Raw genomic sequence first — 18,558 nt, forward strand, 5'->3', positions numbered from 1 at the left:
TTTTCCAATGATCATTTCGTACCCGTTTAAAATAATTAACCATATATTACCGGCTTTTTCACAAATGTACCATGTGTCCCTAAAGTTTGAAATTATTACACCAATTTCCTTGAATGACTAACAAATTACAAATTTCTATATCGTGTGAAGAGTGAATACTAATCTACCTCTAAACTTATGATATAGAGCTAGGGAGGGTAATGCTACATCTACCCAGTGGGTAATTAACCCACTAAAAATAGAGCATTAAAAAACTATTGGAACTGCTAGATTGAATTTCACTATTTATATATTTTTATTAGTAGTGGGTTGTTGACCCACTGGGTAGATAATTTTTTTTCCAGCTGGGAGGTTGAAAAGATAATTGTAGAGCTTCGAGAACATTAAAGATTTACATTGCAGTTCGTCATCATTAAAGAATAAGCACCTCAAAAGGTATATGGTAATGGTATATCTTTGAAAAGTTCAGGTATCCCCCCAAAAAAAAAAGAATAGTTAGTTTTTCTAAGATGAATCTAGTGCTTTTATCTAAAAAATTGTAAGAGACATGTGCGATCAATCTAATACGCTTGGACTGTTTGATTGAAATGTTGTCAAAGGTGACTCAATCTAACGAAGGATGAACATCTAATGCTGAAGTATCATTGCGACCAATATTTACAATTCCCGGCATTATGTACTGGGTTACATCTTCAGCCAATTACCTAAAAACTGTGCGCTTGGCTCAATAGCCTGTTCTTCTGTACAAATTACAATCTATAGAAATGAGGCTTTTTATCAAACTACTTATTATCCTTGTTCTTAGCTGTTTCGACATATTGTTCAGCAAGCTTCTTCACCTTCTCGCCTTCCTTGATGAGAAAATTTGCATTTTTGGCTTTAGAGTGATGTTTCATCACCTTCTCGGATGTTTTCCCCACTGCCCATCGATACTGGTCTACTGTTATCACGCCACTCTTACACAGTGGCCTGATGTGCTCTTTTATATAAGCTTCTACCTGCATCAAATATGAAGAAGTCTTACTCAACATCCACACCCATGCAAGGCAAACACAAGGAACACGCTAAAAAGCAGTATGTCAATTTTAATTTTAGGTTTGGGTTCGCATCACATAAATTGGGTGGGTTGGGTGGGGGAAAATTTTAATTTAAGGTAACATGAAAGTTATTTGAGGACTAAGATAGTATACATGACAATTAATGGAGGGCTGAGGGAGTATTAGATAACTTGATACTTACCTTTTTAAGCACATACTCAACATGCTCGCTTTTCTTGTCAATCTTGGAATCGTTATTCCTCTCTACCTCAACTTTTCCTCTAGGGTCAGAAGAGCTGGAAGAATTTTCCCCAACAACAATGCTATGAGTATAATCAGCAATCACTTTATTCTCGTCAATTTTAGTACTGTCAATATTATTGGCACCCGGCAAAGCTGAACTTTTGGCTGGAAAAATGTCAGAAATTTTATTGGTTAGCTCCTTGTCTGGACCATATAGCTCTTCACATTCTGCAACCGAAAGCTCTTTACGCTCCCCTTCCAGAAACGAGTCTCCAGGAAGCGATAGTGATTCCACCTTCTCTTCCACAGGTGAGCTTCCACTACCACTAACATTGGGACATCCAAGCAAGCTTGGTATACTTGAGAGTGTATCAGTGTTTCGCAAATCCTGCTGTTTAGCACCTGGATCATTATCTACTTTAATCAAACTCACAGTGGAGAAAACAACTTTCACTTTTGACTCCGCTTCTTCCGTTTGTGCCTTTGAGGCATTGATGGCAGTAGCACCAATATAGTCCTCCTCATCTAAATCATACTCAAAATCACCATAGATATCAAGATCTGGATGACACTCCATTTCAAGTATACTCTCTAATTCTTCCTCTTTGACTTCTTCTAAGGGATTATCGTCACCATTGCGATACTCAACCTTGTTGAGTGGACTGCTTGGAGGAGAATCGAACAAAAGACCAGCAGCTCTCAAAGCTGCCTCGGCGTCAGAATCAAGAGATGGTATTGAAGATTGGTCATCTTTGGAGAGTACTGGTACTGGGCTTGAAGGGGTAGATTCAGACAGAGTTCCAGAACTACTAGAATTTGTATGATTTCGAATTTCCTGCGAACAAAGATTCAAATAGACGACCTTGCTGTTGGACCTGTCTGCAACCTGCTTTTCTATGTTGACTGCATCCGCAACAGCCAGCTCAGTTGCCGCAGTACGATGCATAGACGACAAATTTGTCATCTTAAGGAAGTGTTCTGTCAAGCGATGAAGTTGCGCCTGTGTATCAAAAATTGGCTTAAATAATTGATGAAGATTTTGGGTTGTACGTATAAACCACTCACAAGCAAGCAACTATATTACAAGGCACATATATAATACTATAATAGACACATTAGCAGAAAAATAAAATTTCAAATCCTATGTAGATGAAACAACTACATATAGAGGGTCATTTGCAAGGTTAATCAGAAAGGTGGAAAAAACACAGATCACCCTGCGTCCCCACCTACTCACCACTGTGTCAGTCAGATACTAAACAAAGAGCAAAGAAACATCTCCCTGAAGCTGAGGTCCAGTGGTGAGTTATGAAAATTTAGTCATTACATATCTAATGAAGATAAAGAAAAAGAGACCCAAATATGTGCCACCGCGTAACATCCCTAGATGAAAATCCTTCTAGTTGTGCAGCATGGAAACATAATAAAAGTATATAGCCTGCAAGAGGATCTTTCCCACTGCCTTTGCCAAGAACTGCAAGATGCGGGAGCAATGGTGTCATAGATTGAGCCTACTGGAAGTTCCTGACAATCGGAAGTCCATCACTGCTCAATGTAGGTATTATAGTCTATAAAATGGTAAGTTAAAAAATACATTGTATTTCTGGAATCATTGCACGTGCTATAGTCAGAACATCAGGTGCTACTCAGAAACCCCCCAATTTACCCTTCCCAAGCTTCGAATGAGTCGTGAGTTCATACCACCCAATTCCACATTTACAGCATTATAAGTTTGAAAGCACAAGTAGAAATTAGAAACCGAACAACATGTCCCACCATATAGGCGGCTGCAGATAAATCTTAACAACAAACAGAAAGGCGTGGTTGCATTTCTAGGCAATTCAATTTCTCTATGTCATTTAACCAATGAATCACTTGATGCAAAACAAGAATCTACTATATTCCCTCGATCCAATTCATAGAAGATGATCAGTTGTTGGGCCCGGGCGATGCACCTAGATTTAATAAGGCAAAAGAATGTGTTGTTCGGGGCTGCAAAATGTCACAAGAGTCTTAGCTTGGTGGTTGGATAAGACTTGCAATATGAAAGGTTAAGAATATGAGACTTCTTACACACATTTTTTAATTTTATGAGTAGAGACGAGTTTTCAAAGAATGTTTGTAAGCATTTGAAGGAAGGTGGTGGTGGGGGGGGGGGGGGGGACACGTGATGGGCTACAATTTTGCCCATATGTTTAATTATTGATTATTGAATATATTAGATGCTGGGTTTCCTCAATATGGTACAGTACTACAGCATAATTCTTAGTTTTGCCACTCCTCTCTAAAAGACTACTAATTCTTAAACAGAACCTGTAACTAAGTAGGATATAAAGTAACATGGAGAAAAGTATGATATAGATTATAGAGAGCACAATATGTGCATTGCTACATCCCGTGGCATGGGCATTGCCTTCACAACTATTAGCGGTACTGTATTAATGATAAAGGCTCAAGCCCTTTTCAGTAGCTTCGCTTTTCATTTTTCATTCATTTGAATGTCTGGTTCTTTATATTCACCAGATTCATTTTGTCATTGTAAATATCACATTGATGTCTATAACTTGAAGTACATGCTACTGTTGTTGACTATTGGCAAACCTTAGAGTTAGGCATTTTCATGTTCTGACGAGTCACAAGCTTATCAGGGGGGTGCTTTAACTATATATACCTAAGAGTTCCCGTTGCTTTTAATATATTTATCCAATTTTATGCCTAAAATAGAGGAGAACTAGCATGTGAAGCTATCCTGATAACATAGTGTTGTTGCTCAGGAGTGAGAGGTAATACCTGCCGAACTGAAACAGGAATCTTATTCTGACGAGTGGGTGCTAGTTTGGGTCTCATCTCTGTTGGTAATTCAGCCTGCTCAATAAACAAAACGAGAGAATTTCATAAGAACAAGAATGCAACAAGTTTCTAATGGATAACAGAAGACTAACTACAAAAAGAGAAAATGACATACCAACAAAGGATAACTTGCTTTTAATGCAGCATCGTCTTGTTTCTGATGCATTGGATTTGTTGCACCAGAACCAGTTTTCCTCGCAAGAACCTCTAGGGCCCATTTCCTTTTATCAATCTTTACATCATCTGGTTTACCAACCATCTTCTTCTGGGGAGATGCCTTGTCCAGGTTTCCACCTCGATGGAGTTTTCCAGGAGTAACTCCATCCGTACTACTGGAACAAACACTCTTCTTCTTGTCATCAATGAAACCAATGTTACTTTGTACAGGATCCTCATTTTTGCCCAAAGATTTAACAGCACAATTATCTGGATGAGACTCAATACACTTTTCTCCAGAAGAAAGCACTTCATTCTGGTTGGAGCAAGCAGCAGCTTTCAGAACAGATAGAGGCTTAATATCATCCTTTCGAGGGAAAACAGATGCATCGGCTAGGTACAGCCTTGAAAGAATTGGAGCTTCATCTTCACGAGAAGTTTGTCCCACATTTTTGGTCTCTGGATTCCTATTAAGTAGGTTGAGAACTGATCTTAGAGTTTCAATTTTTTCTGGTTTAGATGTTGTCAAGCATCGATGCTTCCAGAATTCAATTTCACAATCACGATCCCATGCACGTCGTCTCTTTCCACTAGATGTTGCATATATCTTCTTCGTGAGATTCTCCCTTGCTTTTCCCTTCTGCAACAGTAACTTCTTTGCTTTGACTATTCTCGCAGAGGACTTTTTAGCTGGTTCAGTTACAGGTCCTGCTACTGCAGCTCTAAAAGCAGCCAGCAGATTGGAATCTACGATGCTTTTCCCAATATCACCTGCCGGCTTTTTGCGAACAGCTTCTCTGATTTCCTTTCTCAGCTTCTGTACTACATCATATGACTCTTTGTCTTCATTAGGTCTTCTCATGATCTTTTTCATTCTTAGTCCAGCAGCATTTTTTTCAACTTTGGCACATTTACTAGCCTCCTTTTGACGTACAGGCTTATTTTCTGTTCCGAGTTTCCTTGCCTGGACTATACTCATTATGTCGATAGATTGGTTTTTCTTCACCGTTTTTTTCCCGTTAATTTCATCTGCGGAGTTTTCTATCAGTTTGCTGTTTTTCTGAAAGTCCTCAGGGGAACAGACATCTGCTTGGCAATTCAAAGAAGTACGCCTGGCACGTCGCTGAACTTTTACCTTTTTTGATGAAGATGCACCCGCAAGCCCAAATCCATTATGCCCACAGTCATCATTTTTCTGAAAACTGCTTTCATAGACACAAAAGGAAAGCGCAAATTAGAGTTTATAGGGAACAAGGGAATGCTAAGATCACCCGCTTCCCTATTTGTCAGCCTCATCACCATCATTTCTTTACATGCTTAATATGATTAGCTGGAAACATGAAGTTTTTCGTTAACCTCACCAATTTGATATCTACCTATCCATGACCAGGCCCCGCCAAACTATTAAGTCGGAACCAAAAGGTGTTATTGGGTGATGCTGTAATATAGATCCATGAAGTAAGTCTAACCTAATACCCCTAACTGAAGCTTGACCCCAGCCAGAGGCTGATAAAGAGTGAAAATAAGAACATAATATTAGTATGCCTCAGAATTACAGATAAAGCACAGCTCTACCGTTAACACAAGGTACATGTGAAGAAAATTTTTGCTAACTGCCTAGTCCAAAAGAATTACGTGCTGCAAGATGCAGCCACTAATAAGGGCTGTGCATGAGCGAATTCCAAGTCCAAGAATTCCACATATCAAAAATCTGCTACTCATACCAAAACCAAAGAACTTTTAATAGTTCAGGCCAGATGAAATTGTGCGCCCGTAGACAAAAAAAACTTCCAGCAACTGTATTCCCAGTCTCGGTATATAGAACAATATTACAAAAGAGAACTTTTAATTATAGCCCCGTTTAGAATTATAATTTTCAAAATTACAAACTAGAGAATGACATGTAAATCAACAAAAAAAAAAAAAAAAGGGAGAAAGAGAGCACAAGTTCGTTTTGGTCCAAAATAAGGTACCTGTAATCCCAAAATAGCAATCCATACCCAAAGCGTGACATTTTAGAGTAACTTGGATCAAGTAGAATTCGACCTGGTTTTACCAGTTTATCCCAACTCTCTTATGAATACTGAACTGGATTAGTGCCAGCAAAAAGGTAATGGAACTGGAAGTCTAGAACCCAAATCAATGAGCACCAGGAACTAAATGAAAATTGAGCTGTAATATAACCCACTCTACCACCTAAGATCCAGAAGCCAGCCATTCCTGCAGGTATACCACATTTGTAGTATCATGTAATCATTCATTTGATATTTAATCATGGGAGTTTAAGGGAGTCCTCTTATAAGAAGGTTTCTATTTATTTTGTTTGTATATTATAACTATTTCTTGGATATCTGATTCCTTTGTCTTCCTTTGTATATTAAGCTTCAATCCTACACTTAACCACCATACTCAACATTCCCAGGCAGTGGCCCCATCATCCTTCCAAATAAAATTCCGTACCACCTTGGAAAAACTTTTTATGTTGAATGATCATGCTTTGTATTGGAGTTGAGATGATAAAGTTACCTAGCTCTGCAACATCATTTACCCTTCAGAGACAGTACACCTAGAACTCTGTCAGAGTGAAGTCATACAATATTTTGGGTCAACAGAAACACCAAGAAAACACGCATGCTTAGACAAGGCAAACGGGGAGAAAAAATAAGTATTTCTTATAAGAATGATACCTCTTCCCCGGATGCTTCCGCTTCTCACCGAGTCTTGGAGCCACATCAGCGTTCATATCTTCCAAGTGCTCATCTGTTGAAGCATCATGCAGAGATTCATCTCGCACCGATAAATTGTTACCTTTGTCATCTTTCACAACATTAAATAGGAAAAAGTCAATGTCAATGACAGAATTTCAGGAGTATTCTCGATGACTATATGCTCAAAAAAATTTCTTCTGTTCTCTGATACTCGCTAGTTGCAACAAGGGTGCTCCAGTGGAGATTAAAGAAAAGAGCAGATCTACTAAGAAGAGAGAAATGAAAAAAAAAGTACCCCATGTGGTGAGGACAGAAATAGAAAGAACCCACAACCATAGGGTAATCTTGCAACTTGCAGGTATGTCAAAACATCCTAAAAAGGAATGCATTGCAAGTATTTTGGAACAGAGGAAGTATAATGCATAATTAGTACATTTACCAGATAAGGTAGAAGAAGCAAAAGATAGCCCCAGGTCAAGAGACATTCTTGTTTCGCTTTCGACTGGCTCACTTTTTACAACACATTCCCCAAACGTAGCAGAAGGAACATTTGCTTCTAGTTGGTTAGTGGTAATCCCTTGATCCAACGAGTTTTTCATCTCTGATGAGCAACACTCACGGGCCAGCAAGGATTTCTCAACTTTACAATCATCAGTGAGTTCTTCATTGAACAGGCAATTCATAATTGGTTCATTGTCAGCAATTTCACCATTAATCCGTGAGACTACCACAGCTGTTTCTCCAGTATCAGCAACAGTTACGGACACTTTTCCAGAAGATGTGTCAACAAGATGATGATTATTGAAGACTTTTTCAGTATCATACATTTCTTTCAGATCTGCCGCCTGGCCTGCTTCATTAACTAAACATCTACATCAAAGTGACAAAGGAGTCAAAAGTCATCAGTATAAAAAGTGTTTAAAGCAAGTCACTTAGTACACTTAGCTATAATGGACTCTGACCCTACAAGAAGTCGGATTTTAAATCTGAGTCCGACTCCGAAAATTCGAGTTCGATCCGACTTAAAATCCCAACATCCGACTCCGACCCGAATTAAAATCCTAACATCCGACTCTGATGTGACTTTTTTTTCCGCCCCATTTATTCCATAGAAAAATCTTCTATAATACAAATAAACTAATTATTACTCCCTCCGTCCCATAATATAAGTCATGTTTCCTTATAAGGTGTCCCAAAATATAAGTCTTATTTCTATTTTCAATCAACAATTATTCCCAAAATACCCCCATGAAAATAGTTTAATTCCCAAAATGTCATCATAATTTCAGCTTCCAATGCACCATTATTAATGACAAAATGAAATCTTTTACCCATTGAACTCCTCTACACATTAAACTATGCAACATTAAATGACAGTTTTTATTTTTTGTTAAAAAGAAAAAAATAATGCAAGTGTTTCTCAATAAAAATAATTTTTTTTATTCAAATACAACAAAATTCCATTTAACCTTAATTCCCGCGTAAAAACAGAATCAGGACTTATATTATGGGACGGAGGGAGTACTATATTTTAATAATCATATAGAAACCATATATAGTACAAATAATCTAAACATTACTATTATTTTTAACAATCATTTCTTCAATGTTAAAATCTCAAATAATACGATTTCTTAAAGTACTAGTCAGATTATACATACATAATACATAACTATAAATAAAAAAAAGGCTTAATTGCCTTAAAGTCAGAATCAGATGTGGGATTTTTTTATGGGATCCAACTCCGACCCTACTCCGACTGAGAGGCGAGAGCCGGACTTTTCAAACAGAGTCGGATTCGGATGATTTTTTTGTCGGAATCGACTCGAATTTTTTTCCTTTAGTTCGGAGCGAAGTAGGGTTGGATCCGGACTGGATTGCCATCCCTACTTGATACAAAACAATGCAGCAGGCAAACTCTGCAGATACACCATTGTCCCTGAAGGTGAAAACTGCAAAATGTCTACCATTAATTGAAACTGAATGAAGCACATCAGCAAACTTTGAGCAACCATACAAACATACTCAACCATCAGCTTGGTGGTGACTTGATGAGCTGCTGAATTACTCAGACTAGAGAGTAAGAGAAGCTCTAAATTGGGGGAACCCCTCAATGAAAAGAGGTCTTTGCATAGGGTTATGAATATGCTATAATTGTTTTTTTGTTAGCACCTAGACCTAGACCCAGACCGTATCAGGACCCCATTGGGTATGAAAAAATTTAGACCTGCAGGTAAGGTCCAAGTAGGGCCCTGAATCCATAGCCAACCCTATGCTGGGTGCCTTAAAAAAGCAGAATACGACTGTGCATATGGAAACAGTCATTGACATAAAAGTCAAGCAACACAGTTCACACTAAAAAAAACACTCTTAAGTTAATTTGATGATGAAATGGATGAATTTGTATTAGAAAGTTACCTAGGGCACAACCATGTATCTACACCTGTACCTTCAGGGTCAAATCCCACACAGAAAGCGTGATACCTGCCACCATGTGAGTCCATATGTCAGAACATAATTTCGAACTGCCAGATACCAGTGGACCTCAGCAACATAACTGCTAAGAAGCAACTTTGAACAATCCAAAACTCTATGACAAAGATGAGAAAAGAAAATAATCACTTCTTGATCAATTATTTTGAGTCCAACATCCCCTCCACAAACAAAAACAAAAAGAAAAGAAAAAAGATGCTAGCAAAAATTAAGCAACAAATGAGTACAGCAACACCATTATACCCTAGCTTCCTCGAATTTTCTTAGCACTAAAAATAAGTCATCAAAACAATGACAACCTAACTTTCTAGGTTATACTTACCACCAAAAGGAGTCAACAAAAGAGTGAAAATGAGAACTAATAGCTACTAGCTGTATGTCAAACATGTCCCATACAAGAAAGGGTAAAAAGCAACATAATGGATATTTTGTCCCACATGGATCAAGCAAGAGACGGGACAGCAATAGCTAATGGATGAATAAATGCCTCAAAAAATTTGTCCATATATCAATGCTGCCTTGGGAATTTGAGCACTAACATCCAGGAAACAGCAAGAAGCAGAAGCTCCTGGTCAACAGCATAGATATATTAATATTTGACATAATAGCAAGTAAATCAACATAGTACCATATATCGCATGAATCACAAGCAATAGAAGTATCAAGAGTCAATGTTTCTTCATAGCTCACTGATCCACTTCGGATTTTGCAGCCATCTCCATCCAAGCAGGTAACTGCCTACACACAGAGTGCAAAGTAATCAGATAAAATCTCCTTCATTATGACCAGAAATCATTCCATCACTTGGAATGAGGTGTAGCTCATACACAAAGAAGTCAAATATATAGGCATAAGCAAACATATGACTCAGACAAAAATCTGAAAAAAATAAGAGCTTGTTTGGTATAGTGGATGTAGACATAAGAGGCTTGTAATTAATATTTGAAAAATAATAGGTAGCTTGGATGATCATCAGGGCTATGTTTCAAGAAACCAAGAACACCTAAACTTTTAATTTGAATCAGTCTCAGTTACAGCTCGAATACCATGATGAATAATGCATAATAAAGAGTCAGCAACTCAGCACTCAGCAGCAAGACAGCAACACTCAATTTTATCTCAAACACCAACAAGGCAATCACTGGCATGGTCATCACATGTCGCAGCATAGAACATCTTGAGGTTAAGGTATCTACTTATGACAACTAGTAACATTCGCGGTATATAAGAAAATTATAGTTCTCGAAACAGCCACGATTTAGAACTCCATCAAAACCATCATTAAGGATCACAATTAAAACACCAGCCATCCCTTTAGCTACAAACTTTAAAAGGTGATAACAATAATAGCATCCATAGCAACAGGGGCGGCTTTTAGCATGTTCAACATGTTCCATGGAACAGGGCCCCTTAATTGTGAGGGCCCCAAAATAGAGAAAGTTCAAGTAGTAAAAAGAAAAAGTTTATCTACTTATTTGGACTACTTTTTTTTTTCATAATATGATTATGTGAAGTATGGATGAACTATTACATTATTGAATTCTTCAAATACGAGATCGCACAGGGCCTCTATATAGTTCGAGACGGGCCTGCATAGCAAGATTAGCATGTGCTCAACCTACAAATTGCTCCAAAGCAAAACAAGCTATTCAAGCACCGGGGCAAAATACTAGCCACAATAATATTGTCTTGTACAGAAAACGATAATCAACCTATCATACTTTCGACAGCTTCACTAGACAGCAAAAAGACCCTTCACAACCATATTATCAAACATAAGCTTCTAATTCTTTAAACAAAGCAAATCTAAACATTGATAATCTGCAAACATAGCAGAATTTCACCAATGAAAATAATTACAAGCATACTCTAGCATTGGTGTCTAAGTCATGCAGCCGATAGCACATAAGCAATCCGAATTAACATCTCCAGCAAGAAAGCAAACTGAAATTATAAAATCTACCAATAAGCTTAAAAACTTCACAATGGTGGCGCTGTGGCAAGAAACCCATTGATGCAAAGCGAATAGAAGAATTAGGCACCAATGAATGCTAGTTAATAAGAGCTATAATAATGAAGACACAAACGGAGAGCTTCTGTGAGTGCCAGCTTGGGTACTGGGTGCATGTAGAAGAGCCAGAACTTCAGATTAGAAAAAACAGTTCCCACTACATAAAGAAAGATCTTGGACGGCTAATGCAGAAGAAAAAAACAATAAGTTTATACATAATTATATACTTATATATGAAGTAAGTCATATGAAACTTGATACTACGTAAAAACTGAAAACATTTCCTGGTGAGCTTACACAAGCACATTAGTATTTCAGGATTACTCAGCAACAAAAGTTACTATCAGTGCACAAGTTTGTAAGTAAGAGAACAATTACATTTTCATCAATGTAATATGATGGAAAGGAAAGAGTGTTGTTCTTCCCCTCAACGCACCAGTCCTCATCTCTGCAAAGAAGTCAAGCCACGCAAGTCAATTGTCATTTATGGACCTATTACAATAATCTTACGACAATGCAGGGAAAATTTATACCTGGAATCTGAGTCCTCATCATTTTTGCTGCTTCCAATTGTGTCATACACCTATATTATCTCAAGTACAGATGTTTTTAAGTTTTCTTGATCCATGAAGTTGATAATATACCAATTGCAATACATTCAGAAAAACATCAATAATCACATAAGCTGAGGTCTAGGAAAAATAAGCTGAGGTGACTTGAGATCCAAGGGATTAATAGCAGTGGCGGATGCAAGTTCATGAAAGAGGGGTCACTTGATCTCGCTTGGGGGAAAATAATATGATAAAAAAAACCTAATTTTTTATGTATAAATATAGATAAAAGTGTTAATTAGTAGTAAAAGGGATCCCACTCAACATTAAAAAAGGACCCCGTTCTACATTAACATTACTATTTGGGATACTTATGATTAGTGACCCCGTTGCATACAGTTTCTAAATCTGCCACTAGTTAATAGTATCCATTGACCATGACACAAATAAGGGGCAAAGAAACCAAACAACAAATAAAGAAAAAACTCACTGGAACACAAGTGATAAGTTGAAATTCATTCTGGCACAATGGGCAAAGATTTGTGATAGTGGCCCAGTTGTCGATGCAAACAAAACAAAACCTGAAATCAGAACAGAGGACAATTACTCCTCGAACTAAACTCACAGGTCAACAAAGTTACTTCAAAGACATTGAAGCTTCCATACCAATGTTGGCAGCAATCCAGAACTCCTCGATCAATTACAACATCCATGCATATCCCACATCTTTCACCTTCAGCACCCAAATTGTCCTGCAGACAACCAACAAAGGTTTGCCTCTAAATCAATTATATCTCACAGAAGGGATACAAAAGGATTCATAAATTACAAAAAGTATTGCATAGAGAAAGTCAAATGGCAATAAATTAATAAGTAACATGACTACAAGAGTTATACATTTTTTAAAAAAAGTTGCAAAAGATACAAGAAACATAAGAACAGAGAAGAATAAGACTTTCAATCTCCCGATTGTACTGAATGTCAATTAGGGAAACCACTACAAAACCCTGCTCCCCTAGACCAAAGAGAAAATAGGTAGAGTGCCCAGTTCGACGACAGAGAAATGGAAGAGAGGAGATCCAAAAAAAATCATTTCTAATAAGATGCATAAAAGTATCACCAAGACAATCATTACATGGAGCTATATCTCCTTCCTCTATGCAAACCAACAAGCTAGGCCTACGTATTATTAGCAATAGCGACAGGCCAGACCCAAGCTAGACCTTTATTCCAAACACCTTAGTCCACCATTTAGGGCCAATGAGAAAAAAAAAACTGGGAACATCACACAGATACGGAGGCCAGGCAACTCCTAGAGATTAAGGCAATGCTTTGTTTTCTACAAACCCAAGAGCTGGATTTATCAAATTCTAAATTGTTTATGGAGAAAATGAAATTATTTTAAACAGCTAAACTAAAGCAAATAAATATTCTCAGTCTTACGGATCTAAGCTCCCACCTTCAAAGTGATTACTCCCCTGGTTTCTTACTCCAAAAAAATGTATGTACTATGTCCTATAGCAATTTACTAAAGGCGTGAAAAGAAACAGCCAACAGCTTTATCCTAAAAACCAAAAGCAACTTCTCTGTTCCATTAACATCGAAAGGTAATGTTCAACTTCAAAACTCAACTTTTTGTTGTCAAAACATCAGCGAGAAAAGGGGGGGGGGGATTTTGAGAATTAAAAGTACTTTCTCTGATATTTATATATATCCAATTAGTAACTTTAGCATTTTGGAAACAGTAGTTTCGTACACACATTGTCAACACAAACAACACAAGGGTTCCATATCCGATACTATCAGAACTCATTCCTGAGCGTAAATCCAACAATATTGGTATAAAGACACAGAGCAAACTCGTGCACAAACGATTCTAGTGGAAGTTCAGATGACCATGTCCATGTGCATTAGCATATAAATTATTCTGTCACGCCTTTCCCAATCAGCTTGAGCATTTGATCTCCTCTGTCTAATTAATCCTATCTCAATCAGCATTTATAACCAAAACACACACCAGATAATAGCTTGAGCATCTCAAACACAATTGCAGCTCTAATACTCCACAACTTCATCAAAATGATAATTTATCTATACCAAACTATTCAACAATTTAACTATTTGATCAGTAAGAAAGCAACTCAAAATTAAATACTCCACCAAAAACATACATTTTCAGCATCAACTTCAACTGTATCTTCTTCTGACAGTACATTGCTGAATAATTCAACCTCCATATTTCCTTCTTTGACAATTCCAACTCAATTCAGGACTTTCTGTAAATGATAAATAATAACAACAACAAAATTAAAAATAAATTATCAAAAATTGAAATGAAAATCAAATTCACGACAAGAAAATCACGAATATCAAGGAATCCGAATAATTTCAGCGATGAGCTAAAAATTTAGGGTTTCCGAAAGTTGAGATCATATCATGTTAATTTATTGCAAAAAGAAATGAAATTAAAAAAAAAAGCGATTGAAAGAAATTGATGAATTTGGAAGAGAGAGAAAAACCTGGAAGAAGCGCAAAGAGTGAGAAATGAAGAGTGCCATTGCTGGAAGATTGTTGCTGATAATTTGATGTAGTCAAAATTGGAAGAAGAAAGTATTCTTTCGAAATTACTATTTAATTTAATGAGGTTTCAAAAAAAAAAATAGAGATGCTTTGCTGTTAGAAAGAAACGTATTTTAATAGTAGTATACTTTATTTATATCGATGTGAAGTCCAACTATAAAGTGGAAATCTACACACGGACACGGTGCAAGTGTTCAACGTTCAGAATTTCCGACCTTCAAAGGTCGTAGGCTTGGTGGGCCAAAAGAGATGAACAACGTGTTTTTTTCATTTCTGTGTTTGGATGTGTGTGTTTGGGTATTTATTTAACTTATTACTTCGGACCCTGTTCTCCCCAGCTTATTTTCAGTTCAGTTCAGTTCAGTTCAGTTCAGCTCTTAACAATACATTTACTCTCACATATCACTATTCATTTCAGTTCAGTTCAGTTCAGTTCAATTCAGTTCAGTTCAGTTCAGTTCAGCTGTTTTATGCCGAAGAGAACAGACCCCCTCCGTTTTATTTTAATTTACTCGCTTCACTTCAGAAGAGAATAAACTCAATAAAGGATAAAGTACAAAAGTATGAGAGAGAAACAAAAGAGTGCTTAAAAATATAAAAAAGTGAATGACATTGGTGGGAAAAAGAGGAGAAAGTAGATGTAATATGTTACAAAAAATAGAAAAAGCAACAGAGGATAGATTAAAAAGAAACAAACTAAAAAGGAAAGTGTATAGATTAAAAAAAAAACAGAGGGAGTATAATTTTAAAAAATTAAAAAAATAATTGGTTCGAAAACCAAATATGGGGTCTATCTTGTTATAGCTTTATAGGAAAGACTATCGCCTTAAATTTTTTTAAAAAAATCTAATCTCTCGTTTTCTTTTCCCGTGCCTTTTTTTTTCTTCTCTGCATCTGTGAGGGGTTGTCATGAATGTTCTCACTCGTGATAAGACCTTTTTCCCTCTTGTTTTTAGTTTATTTTATAGTTTCGTTGAATAAATTAGTCTCTATTTATTAGAGGTTTTCGAACCCTGCTATGAGATTTATGTCTCTGTTGTGGAGGTACCCTTCTCCCATATAAGAGTTGTGAGTTTTGATTATTTGATTGTAGGTATAAGAAATTGTTCCTGTTGGTACAAGTTTAAGATTATTAACGTGAAGGTACTAGAAACTTGGATGCGGTCCACATTGTTAGATGAAGAATATATTCTTCTCTAAACTATGTGATAGACGATTCCATTAACAGCTGCAAGATTCGAGAAACATCTTGCATGAAACGTGAAATGTTTCCACAAAAAATTATAAATAGTGGGAAAAACTGCAAAAAGAATTGAGTATATATATATGAACTATGCTATAGGGTTGCATATAAGACATAAATACACTACTTAAAATGGAAATAAGTTGTGAATTTATGGAAATTTTTTGCATCAACCGATGTAATAAATGATCATTTAATGCAAATTTCCCATTTTTAGCTTCTTATATACAACCCTTACCCCTTAGAGCTGCATATAGCTTTTCCATATATATATATTTATATATATAAAATAAACCAGAATGATCATATGTTGGTATAATTCAACATGTCGCAGTGGTTTGTTCCTTTTTTTTTTCTCACCTTTTTTTCCTTTGTTCCATTATATTTTCCATCTTCCTCAAATTCTCAAATACATTTGTAAATTCTAAGTAGCATAATATTACAACAAACTTCTTTTTTTAATGGAATTCACACTACTACTATATAAAACTAGAATTTTTTGCACGCGATGCGTACTTGAATTTTTTTTCAAAACATAAACTCGATTTTCTTCGACATAAAAGTCAAAATTTGAACATTAGACATACGAAGTATATAATTGTTTTTAGTTGCAAAATTTGATTGGTGTAGTTTTTGTCACTTAAGTCTCTCACCATCCTTTTTGTGTTTTTTTACTTTTCAAAGTTAAATTCTATGGACAAAATAGAAATTTTATTGAATTTATTTATGATTTCTAATATTATAATTTTTTTGTTGATTTTTGAATTAAGTACGATACTTCATAAATTGTAAAGAAAGTGGACACTTTGATTTCAAGTCAATTTTTTCATAGGTAGTAGTTTGTGAGTGATTGTTATAATTATATTTTTGGTATTTTTGTTTGAAGCCTCATTTGATTTGTAAGTGAATTTTTAATTTAGAGTGGGAAGGGGGTAACATAGTCTCTTCATTTGGGGACACCATAGCTCTCCTTCTCTTATATAATAGAGATATGTTGTACTTTAATTCTTGAATGATATTTTACATAAACTTTTTTACCTTGATAATTGATCGCTATTATATAATAGAAAAAGATAGCTCCAAATATATGTAATTTTTATTATATATAGAAAACACTATAAAAAAGTAAATAATTTCTTTCCTTGTCTAACTTCTAAATTCTGATTTCACTATAATAATTAATTCTAACTTCTAAATTCTAAATAATTAATTGTGAATGGTTCTTGAGAATAGTGATTTGTAAGTAAATTTTTGTAAATGTTTTTGTATGTATTGACGTTCTAAGTTATTAGTTTTAGTTTGTATGTTAATTTTAAGTTTTAATAAAGTTTCCTGATTATTTGAGTGATTTGCGTGATTTTTTATAACGTGATTTTCTCAACTGTATGAGTGATTTGTAAAGTTTCTTCTTTTAAGTGATTTGTGAGTGAGTGTTGTAAATTAATTTTCGGTAGTTTTTTTTAGTGTCGATTTTGATTTTGACAATCCTTTAGTAATTTAGAAAAGAGAAGGGGGGCAAATTAGGCATTTCAAAAGAGGACGCCATTGCTCCCCCCTTCCCTTATATAATAGAGATAAGGAAAATCATGGAGGGAATTGTTTAGATAGAGACGTTATAGTTTTTTCTACTGCTAATGACATTAGTTAATAAAAGTTAACCCTTATTAATAAATGATTTATGATAGTTAAGATGTTATCCTTTTGAGTGTACCGACAATATAAATAAAAGTAAGTGTGTTGTTGGCATAATCCATTTATACAAATATACTAATATAAACGGATGAGCAGAACTTGAAAATAGAAAAACATTTGGGGACAACGTAGAAATGTTCTAATATTAAACCCAAGGGCTATCACCACCCTTGGTAAGGCCCTTTTTTTCCATTTCTTACTAGTTTTTATATTATTGTTTCTAATGAACTTCAATCTCTTACTAATTCAGAGTTTTACTACCCATATATTAGGTTGTATCTACACATATATTGGATTTTATCCTCTCCATGTGAAAGTTTGGGAATTTCTTTTTGGTGTTTTGTGCAATTTAAAAGATTGATTTGTTGATCTAAATTTGCGCGGGGTTGCAACAAATGTCAGTACTTCGTTTTCAATCACTTGAATTAAAGGCAGTTCTACTTCAAACCGACTTTGATAGACCTCCTTCTAGAAGGCCACATACCTGCACCAGATAATGATGTGAAAGTCGAGGATTTTCAGAAGTGTTACATCTGTTCAACTATCGTGGTTTTGTCATAATAGAATTGCTTTTATTTCATTTTGACATATATGTATCAGTTTTGACTTCTATTAAAGATGTCCTATAACTTTGAGTCTTTGGATTAATTAAATAATTTTAATTTAAAAAATATTCAAAACGATTATGATTCAGATTTAGGCATTTTTCACAAAACCTAGATGGTGCACACGCTAGTACATAGAGCATGGTGCACACATGCACACTGATAGCAAGTTAAAATGTACATGGATAAAGCCAAATGAACACATGCACATGGATAACAAGCCAATTAAATAAATGTACATTTATGTTGGTACATGTTCATTGGTAATAGTCTGTATGTACATATCTAGTCTTTCATGTTCATCATGCGTATATAATGCCCATCATTGTTAGAATATTTATAGTTATGTGTTTGTTGATGATATTTGATGATTATGTTTCGATGGTGTG

At 35.7% G+C, this 18,558-nt stretch overlaps 1 protein-coding gene across 1 annotated transcript; it reads right to left on the reverse strand.

Annotated features, from left to right (window-relative positions):
* Nucleotides 1-620: 620 nt before the first annotated feature.
* LOC104892135 (uncharacterized protein At4g10930) lies at nt 621-14,735 on the reverse strand. Its single transcript, XM_010677967.4, has 14 exons — nt 14,569-14,735; nt 14,221-14,325; nt 12,716-12,801; nt 12,540-12,630; nt 12,032-12,081; nt 11,877-11,946; nt 10,116-10,225; nt 9,413-9,478; nt 7,434-7,864; nt 6,974-7,103; nt 4,246-5,488; nt 4,071-4,145; nt 1,240-2,280; nt 621-998 (listed from the first exon to the last, which is right to left on the reverse strand). Exons 2-14 carry the CDS (start codon nt 14,284-14,286, stop codon nt 783-785), a joined length of 3,675 nt encoding a protein of 1,224 aa, XP_010676269.2. The 5' UTR covers nt 14,287-14,325; nt 14,569-14,735; the 3' UTR covers nt 621-782.
* Between the last annotated feature and the right edge of the window lie 3,823 nt (nt 14,736-18,558).

This window comes from Beta vulgaris, chromosome 5, assembly GCF_026745355.1.
Source record: "Beta vulgaris subsp. vulgaris cultivar EL10 chromosome 5, EL10.2, whole genome shotgun sequence".
Classification (NCBI taxonomy): Eukaryota; Viridiplantae; Streptophyta; class Magnoliopsida; order Caryophyllales; family Amaranthaceae; genus Beta; species Beta vulgaris.

Bases quoted from the DNA above. Each gene is read 5' to 3' on its own strand.
- LOC104892135 (XM_010677967.4), bottom strand. From the start codon at position 14,286: ATGGAGGTTGAATTATTCAGCAATGTACTGTCAGAAGAAGATACAGTT. The intron at 12,082-12,539 runs GTGAGTTTTTTC...GAGATAATATAG, and splicing joins AACTTATCACTTGTGTTCCA to GTGTATGACACAATTGGAAG. The intron at 5,489-6,973 runs GTATCATTCTTA...CTATGAAAGCAG, and splicing joins CGGAAGCATCCGGGGAAGAG to TTTTCAGAAAAATGATGACT.